The 9,282-nt window shown below is 47.3% G+C and overlaps 1 protein-coding gene across 1 annotated transcript in view; it reads left to right on the top strand.

The window, feature by feature from the left end:
* Window positions 1-8,845, top strand: part of CHD1L (chromodomain helicase DNA binding protein 1 like) — a 52,056-nt gene extending 43,211 nt beyond the window's left edge. The window contains exons 14-17 of the mRNA XM_019627803.1: window positions 3,280-3,350; window positions 4,994-5,108; window positions 5,819-5,927; window positions 6,840-8,845. Of these exons, the coding sequence (XP_019483348.1) occupies window positions 3,280-3,350; window positions 4,994-5,108; window positions 5,819-5,927; window positions 6,840-6,915 (371 nt within the window). The 3' untranslated portion in view covers window positions 6,916-8,845. The remainder of the gene's footprint in view (window positions 1-3,279; window positions 3,351-4,993; window positions 5,109-5,818; window positions 5,928-6,839) is intronic.
* The last annotated feature ends 437 nt before the right edge of the window (window positions 8,846-9,282 follow it).

Genomic DNA, 9,282 nt, shown 5'->3' with positions numbered 1-9,282 from the left:
AGCTGTTGTTCAGCATCTTAGCTGTGGAGGGCAGTGTCACTGGCCCTCATGTGGGATCCGAACCGGGGCCCTCTGGCGTCCCAAGCCAGTTCTTAACAATCGCGCCACTCAGCCGGCCCGAACATAGCACATTTTTGTAGAGCATCAGTGATTTGATTTGGATGAGGTAGGAAAATACACAAGTACATATAGTAGAATGCAATATTTGAACAGTTTAAGACAAACACGAGACTTCTAAATGACTTCTAAAGAACTTCTAAAGTCCGCTCCCAGCCGCCCACCCGCCTCTGGGTTTACGCTTACTCTCCGATGCCTGCAGGAGTACTTTGTAGGTAATGCTTGAGGGCGTGGAATTAGGAGATCGTCCTAATTTAGGAGTGAAAATGGGTGATGTCAGCAACGTGGTGGCGTAAAACATTTCCCCCGTGTAATTGAAGAAGTAGACATCCATGCAGAAACAGAAGCTCCTTGGTGGGTCTTTTGGGACCTAGAAGGGGCCTGACTCCCAGTGCAACTAATACATGACAGAAACACCTCACAGGGGCTGAGGAACCAGGGCGCCAGCCAAGCTGCCTGCCCCCTCACCACTGCAGCAGAAACACCGGCTGAGGGTGCCCTGGCCAGGTACCCACACACAGGAGAGAACGTGAAGAAGTCCAGCCTTGGCAAAGGGAGACTCCAGCACAGCACTGAAGAAAAGAAAAAGAAAAATCGGAGTTTGCTTGCCGTGGGGGTGGTGTGAGGAACCTTCCCAGTGTCACCTCTCCCCTAGGGAAGCACTGCAAGGGGTTGATGTACCCGGCCAAGGCAACCTTTCCCACGGGGAAAAGGAAAGTAGGGAGCGAGTGCCCAGCTCCCCGAGCCGGGCAGAGGGCAGCTGGAGAAACCCGTTTCGCTCCACCAGCATCCAAGTGGGAGCTGTGTGCCTAGACAGGAGGGAGGGCACTGGGAAAGAGGCAGCTAGGGATTTCCGGTGGCGTCAGAGGGATTGTGCTCAGCAGGAAGTTCATGCGTCAGCCTGCAGAGACCACCCCTGGGGATCTCACTGCCAGGTGTATGGGCACCCCCAGGGCACTGAGTGCTAAACCCACACATCCCCCCACGCTGCTGCTGGCTTCTGTGTGCACCCCTGTGTGCATCCACATGTGAGCTCTGGTGGACTGGAGCTAAGAAAACAGGTCCCCGTGGTGGGCTGCTTTCTTACGCCGTATACAAAAATGAGCTCCAATGGAAGACTCGAAACCATAAAACTCCTAGAAGAAAACATGGGCAGTAAACTTTGACATCGTTCTTTCACATATGTCTCCTTGGGCAAGGGAAACAAAAGAAAAAAATAAATGGGACTACATCAGACAAAAAAGTTTTGCACAGCAAAGAAAACCATCAACAAAATGAAAAGACAACCTACTGAATGGGAGAATATATTCGCCACTAATACATCCAGTAAGGGGTTAATATCCAAAATTTATAAGGAACTCATACAACATATCCCCCAAAACAAACAATCCAGTTAAAGAATGGGCAGAGGACCTCAACTGACATTTCTCCAGAGAGGACGTACATATGGCCAGTAGACATGAAAAGATACTTAACATCACTAATCATCAGAGAAATGCCAATTTAAACCTCAATGAGATACCTCCTCACACCTGGTCAGAATGGCCATCATCAATAAATGGACAAACAATAAGTGCTGGCGAGGTTGTGGGGAAAAGGGAACCCTGGTGCACTCACTGTTGGTGGGACTGCAGATTAGTGCAGCCACTGTGGAAATCAGTATGGAGGTTCCTCAAAAACTTAAAAATGGAACTACCATGTGACCCAGCAATTCCACTTCTGGGTATTTATCTGAAGAAAACAGACAAAACACTAATTCAAAAAGATATTTATCCTTTTGTTCAGTGTAGCATTACTAGTAATAGCCAAGATATAGAAGCAACCTAAATGTCCATCAACAGATGAATGGATAAAGAAGAATTGGTATATTGATATATAGTAGAATATTACTCAGCAATAAAAAAGAATGAAATCTTACCGTTTGCGGCAACTTGAATGGACCTAGCGGGCATTATGCTAAGTGAAATAAGTCAGACACAGAAAGACAAATACCATATGATTTCACTCCTATGTATAACCTAAAAAAACAAATGAAAAAACAGAAACAGACCTATAGATACAGAGAACACGCTGATAGTTGCCGAAGGGGAGAGAGCGGGGATGGAAATAAACAAACAAAATAAAACTTAAACTGTTCCTAACAATATTCCTCACTTCAGCATTCTGGCCACAGAGTAGGGGAAGAAACATGTAAAAATATTGTACCTTTAGAACCTACTGCTAGGTGTGGGTTCCGGTCAGGCCCTCTGCAGCCAGCGTCAGTATCAACTCCTTGCCCAAGAAACGGGTTCTGTCCTGAATCTTACTTAGAAGAGAATGCAGCTTTTTAATTGCTTGCAGAGAATTTTAAAAGGTGACATTCTTTCATCCCCTTGGTTTTATTTCCTGTAGAAAAACAATAAACAATTGAATCGCCAATTTGTTTAGGCGAATTACCCCAATTGTGGGTTTACCTTGAGAACTCAAACTTAACCAGATATCTTTTGAATGGACTTAACAGACACTTTTCTTTCAAGCCTTATTGATTCCATTTGTATTTCTGAATTAAGAAGAACATTTGTTTATGCCATAAAACCTTGTACATGAGGCAGGAAAGAAGTATGTTCGTCTACCTTAGCCAAGTAATTTCTCTTCAAAAAGTATTATTTTCTGTGTGTGAGGTACTGTGCCAGCCTCTGGAGCAATGATACTTCTGTAAAAATTGTGCTGTGTGGGGAAGTAAGCCCTACCTTCATGACAGTAGTGCATATATGACCTGGCAAACTAGGTCGGCATCCAAATGGCCCAGATGACACAGAATGGAGGGTAAGACGCTTCCGGCAGGACTGAACTCTTCAAAGACACAGAAGTGAGGGCACTGATAGAGAACGTTGTCTTGTTCATCTTTGAATCCCCACGGTTAGAGCACGATACCTGGGACAGTAGGGTGCTCCGTAAACGTAAATAGTAAACCGTTGTACAATAAGTATGAAGTAGGAAAACAAGTCTTTGAGGAGAAAAAAAAAGTTAAGTGAAGCAAGTACTTGGCTCAGGCAGCGACTGAGGCCAGGAGAGTGAGAAAAGGAAGATGGGAAACCTGGTTGGATTTGGAGTCAAAATAGTTCCCTGTCCAGGGGTTCAGTCCCTAATGAACTTACTCTGTTGCATTTTATTTTACCTCAGACTTGAGTTTGGGAGGTGTCCTTTTATTCCCCATTGATGATAAAGAGTCAAGAAACGAAGGGCAAGATTTGGTAAGTAAAAAAAAAAAAATCATACCTCTTATTAGAGCTCAGATTGGGCTCCCGTCACCCCCTCTTAAGATACCCCCCCCGCCCCGCTCCCCCTGGCCTCTGTAGCAGGGCATTAGTTTCCTCCGGCGGCCATAATGTAGCACAGACTGGGGGGCTTGAAAGACAGGAACCTATTTCCTCACAGTGAAGGTTAAGGTGCCGACAGGGATGGTTTCCTCTGGGGCCTCTCTCCTCGGCTCGCAGGTGGTCGCCTTCATGCTGTGCCCTCACATGGCCTTGCCCGTGTGTGCGTGCATCCCTGGTGTCTGTGTGTGTCCAGTTCCCTCTAGAAAGACACCAGTCAGATGGGATTAGGCCCCACCCTGAAGGCCTCATGTGAAGGTCATTGCCTTTTTAAAGGCCTGATCTCCAGATACAGTCACATTCTGAAGTACTGAGGGCTAATGCTCCAAGATGAATTTGGGGGGACTCCATTCAGCCTGTAACAAGCAGGCTGGGCCTCACCTTCCGCTGTGTGCCCCCGGCTGCCACACTTCCATCCTCACAGCCCCTGGAGCATTGTTCTCTGCCTCCTCCTTCCCCTCACTGACCTTGGTGGCAGGCCCCTCCTAAGCACAGGGAGTTTAGTTTCGTCTTTTATCCTCAATTCCACATGCAATACTCACTCATAGGAAATGCCCAATAAACATTTGCTGAATGAATAAGAAATCATGACTGAAAACTCTGAGGGTTTCATCGTTTGTTCCATGAAAGGTTCTGCAAGAGATTGTGTTTTCTAACCGGCCATAAACAGACCAATCCACATTTCTGCTGCCTACTTTAAAGTCCTTCTTTTGCATCCTAAGTGTCTCCCTCTTGCCTGTCATTTGGAATTCCCTTCAGGTGTCTTATTTACTATGTTTACCTAGCTTTCTCCAAGGCCTGAATTCATATTCAGATTTTGAGCCAAACCTTACTGGCTTAGAAGACGTTTAGAAACCAGACTGAGAGAGAGGCACATTTTCTTGAGATTAGTGGCCTGTGTGCCTCATGACAAAGTGCTTCCTGCTTGTTCAGTCATTTGTAAAATGCTAAAAAAATGAGAGGGACGCAGTGGTTGTGCGTAAGGCGCTCAGAACCTGGTGACTCAGGAAGCCTCTCTATGGCGATGGAACTGTGTTGTGGCTGCAGTGCTGTCAGCCCCACACGCTCCCGTGATGCTCTCCGGCTCTGCCCAGCTTAGGTTAGGACAGGGTGGGAGATGGGTGGCATTTGGAACAGAGATCAAAGGACTGCTTGTCCCGGGGGTTGCGAGCTGACTCGAGTGTCCGCCATGTGGGCCGGAGTATCAGGACCTCTAGAGGCCTTTCTAGGATTCTGGAAAATTCCTTCTTTACCCTCGAGAGCATTTAGAAAGGACAGCATGTCTTGGACTCTGGTTTTAATATCTCTTAAAAGGAAGAAAAGTATATATAAAGTTTCCAGGAAATAAAACAGTTATGAGGGGGCGTGAGGTCATAGATTTGTTAGGACATGGCTGCTCGGACAGGCCATTCAGAAGGGCCAGCCGGGGGGCTGCTCACACCCCCGCCCTGGGCAGGTCACCTAGTTGACAGCGTTACTATCTTGTGCTGCGGCAGCCATTAACGGTGGTTTGTTCCTAGTTGGCCTTGATTGTGGCTCAACACCGTGACCGCTCCAATGTCCTCTCTGGCATTAAGATGGCAGCCCTAGAAGAAGGCCTGAAGAAGATATTTTTAGCAGCAAAGAAAAAGAAAGGTAAGCGCTTCCATGTGTGCTCAGTAGTTAGATGGCGTTCCATTCGCAGGTGTGTGATGTGATTTTTAAGGGGCGGTGAGAAATGTCAAGACCGCATGTCAATTCAGTCGACATGGTAATGGTGAGCCCCAGTGTGAGAGGCGCTAGAAGTAACCATCTCCTCATGTGGTTTTTTTAAAGCCCTTTCTCCTTTCCACATCACTTCCGTATCCGTGTGTGTGCATCTGCTGGGGCACATGCCTCGTGATCTCACAGAGCACCAGAGAGCTAGGAAATGCATGGAGCATGTCCCTTCCTGGAGGGTCACAGTCCACATCAGCTGACAGTTCTCTGCCAAAAACCACCGTGGACTGTTCCAAACCCAGTGTGTCTCAGTTTGTTGAACTCGCTGGCTTGTTAAAGACTCTGCTTATTTTAGTTACATCTCCACCTAGGTCATTCTCTCTTTTCACCATACCTACTTATATCCAGATACTTCGCATTCAATAGAATTGTCTCATTTTTGCCCTATCACAATCTGTTTCCAGAGTATTTTTGACGTTATAGTTGTATGCTTTGAGTGGAACACTCCATCCTTATACGTTTTGTCCACTGGAAACCACAAAGTGACTGAGAGGAATGATTATTTTCTCCTATGTGTATATTACACCCATCAATCAGTCTTTGATAAATGAAGACATCACGATCTATTCTTTTTTTCTTTGTAACAGCAAGCGTCCATCTTCCACGCATTGGACACGCCACGAAAGGCTTTAACTGGTACGGTACTGAGCGACTTATTCGGAAACACTTGGCCTCAAAAGGCATCCCAACTTCCATGTATCCTTTTTTTATCCTAATACGGCGCTCGCCCAGATCAAACGGGAAAATGTCTTACGATTTCTGCTATCGCTGTTTAATCCAAGGCCCAGTCCACCTCTGCCACGTTTTTCACTCTGCCCCTCTTTAATGAGAGAAAATCTAAGAAGCACCTTCTAACTTGTATATAAAGCCACGGGGACAGATACAGGCAAGCATTTCTGGGTGCCAACAGCGAGACTAAAAGATACGGGAAGGGGGAATCAATTGAACAATTGCCATTTGGTACCACAGTACATCTTTCTCACCTCAGTTCTCTAGAGATCCTTCAGGCCTGTAGACCAAGGCCTGATTCACTTCACTCGGTTCACTAAAATAAACCAACAGGAAACCATACAAGTGAACCACTTTATTTCTGAACCTATTCAATGTATTCTTAAGGAGCAGTATGAAATTCATTTGACCGTTAGGATCTAGTCCGCTTTTGCTAGACCAGTATTTTCTTCTAGTGACCTACTTATTTTGTCAAGTTACCACGGTTTGAACTCTTACCCTGGGCCCAACATCACTGGAAGAAACTCCTCTCCCCAAATGCTATTATCAGAATCTCTGTCTTTTTACTTAGAGACTGCTGAAATTCATTCACTCAGCAGTGGTCTTGAAGGTACTTGAGTCACTATAAAAACTTAGTGGAGAAGTCGTGTTTTGTATGCCTGCACCGTCTAAGCCGTATCAAAAGACTTCTGGTGTGTCAGCTACCAGTGGTACAAGTACTAATGACATGGGAAGGATTTATGATCTGGTGAAAGGGAGGTAAAGGCACGCGACTTCTGAAGTGGTTATTGCAACACTTACTAACTTAGACAACTAGTAGTGTTAGCAAAGCTGGTTTTAAAGCCATGACGTGTTCTCTTCCTTGACCATCCTTATCAGATACTACTTTCCTAGAAACAAGGCTGCCACCCCTCAGGCCCAGCACCCCTCTTCCTCAGGACAGCTGGTACCTTAGCCGGCCCAGCGTCAGACCCACTGTCAGCAGCCCCTGAGAAGATCCCAGCTCAGAGCCACTGTTACAGCATTTCAGAAGGAATCGGGATCCAGTGGACCTCTGCGTTACTCCTTTTCTGAATTCTAACGCGGTTCTCCCGGATGTGGTACTCTGGTCTGGTGCCTGTAATACAGGAGTGCACCCCTCACTCAGGACAGCCCTTGGGCAGCTTGTCAGGGCCCCAGTTTGCACAGCTGTTTGAATAATGGTTTCATTGCTTGCTTTCCTTCGTCTAGTTTTCTTCTCTATTAGACTGATTTCGTTAGAGAGGGAAAGGCCGTGTGGATTAAGGAGAAATGAAAGGGAACGGAAGAGGGTGGCTCTGGGAGGAGGAAGCCTGCGGCCACTTCATGCCCTGGGAAGGAAGCCTCCGAGGGGCAGAGACTGAGACGCGAGGCCCCTGATCTTTTCACGCTGCCCTTTTCACGCTGCTCAGCGTCGAGACCTAGAATACACGTTGGCCTGAAAGCCTGTCCGATGTCACCGGGAAACCAGAGGCCTCCTTTCCCCTTCCCACCCAGCAGCTCAGCCTCAAGAAAAAAGGGAATCGTGGGGATGGCACAGAGCTGCCCCACCATGGGGAGAGCAGGGGGCTGAGACCACCGGAGAAGGCGTCCTGGGGGAGACACCCCGCCAAGCTGTGACTTTTCCCACTTCTGTACGGGAGGGCTCAGCTTTTGCCAACGCCCCTTAGCCAGCCTCATTTCTGCTGCCCTGGGGCCCTCAACACCCACAGTGCTGTTGGGGGGCTCTTCAGAAGCCTCAGCCAGGGCCCTCGTTTCAGGGACCCCTGGCTAATGGGAGACTCAGGCAGGACCATGACCTTCTAAGGAAGGTGCTGCCCTCAGCACCTGGGCTGTACAGTCTGTTCGACTCTCCCTGGCACCTTCATGCTTCAGCGATTCAGCATCTGTGTTCAAGACCTCTTAGGTCCTAAATTCATGATTCTTTACTATAAAACTTACTACTCTCCTTTTCACTGCCTCCTATCTAGTACTGTCACCACTAGCCCTTGGCACACAGGTTATTAGAAGAACTCAGACCCTCTTGACTGGCGTTTTAAGTCTGTCCTGCAACTGGAAGCAGAATTGGACTCCACCAGGCAGAGAGCCGTGAGGCCTCACCTCGGGCACGTGCCTTCCGAAGCAGCCAGAGTCCACACGGGTGGGGTATGAGCAGATACAGAGAAAACTCAATCGTCCGAAAGCTGCACTTGCTTCTTAGAGCGGGTCGCGTAGGGCTGGCGGTGATGGTTCTGCACAGGAGAAGCACCAGGGCAGGACACTCGCTCCCAACGGGAGCAGCGCTGAGCTTTTCAGCGCAGCTGTTGTTTTGAGAGAGGGGGAGGCTTCCTTTTCACTCTGCGCTCCATCCCCCGTGCTCCAGCCGCACGGCCTTCTCTGGCTGAGGCTCTGGGCCATGAGCCTCTGTCTCCTGGCAAGCTGGGCAGAACAACACAGGAGATCAGAAAACACGTAATGCATGCGCCCTTAAACGTGTCACCTTCTAAGGCAACTCCTGCCTTCCTTGCCCACCTCAGAGCTGCCCTGCTGCACTCCGTATGTCTTGCATATCTTTACAATCCCGCACTCTTCCCATCAAAGGGGTGTCGTTCTCTGGGAAGGAAGAATGAGAGAAGCTACCTACTCTGTTTAGCCCATGGATTTCGTTCTGTTTCTTCCGCAGCATATCTTTGATGCCATCTAGCCTCCCCTCTGAGAAGAGTAAGATGAAGCCAAGAAGACAGGCAAGATTTTAGTCACTAATGAGCATTTGTAGAGATGTTTGTGCCCTAAACATAAGGTAGTGAGGAACTTGAATCTTTTGACATTTTTCTATATGTACACGGAAATTTTTTTTTTAAATAAACTTTTCGTGGTAGCTTGTTTAATTATTTTGTCCCAACCATGTAATCTACATCCTGTTAAGTTAATTAAGCTTGAATCAGCCGTTTTTGAGCCTCAAACGATCTCTAGGTCAGTGCGTTTCCTGTGTTTTCCTGTCTATTCAGTGAAGTATAAACTCTCTCTAGCATTAGTTACCTTCCACCAGGATCTTCCTTATTTTCCGAAGACATCAGTTCCTCACTTCGGCCTGTGCTTCTGCTGGTGCCTTGCCCTGGGGCGCCTCCCTCCTCTAAACCCCTTTCTGCCCGCCATTGTCCCCTGTCGAATCTAGGAAACTGTCCCTCTCTCTGCTTGAACTACTAACGGTAATTGGGTTTATGGCACTTAATTGTTAACACCTTATATTCTGTTATATTTACGTAATCCTTCCCTAAATACTAAGGTCTTTGAGAAAGATGATTTCTCATTTATTTTTCATATC

This window comes from Hipposideros armiger, unplaced genomic scaffold (assembly GCF_001890085.2).
Source record: "Hipposideros armiger isolate ML-2016 unplaced genomic scaffold, ASM189008v1 scaffold_741, whole genome shotgun sequence".
NCBI lineage: Eukaryota > Metazoa > Chordata > Mammalia > Chiroptera > Hipposideridae > Hipposideros > Hipposideros armiger.
This window is presented reverse-complemented; position numbering and strand designations above follow the sequence as displayed.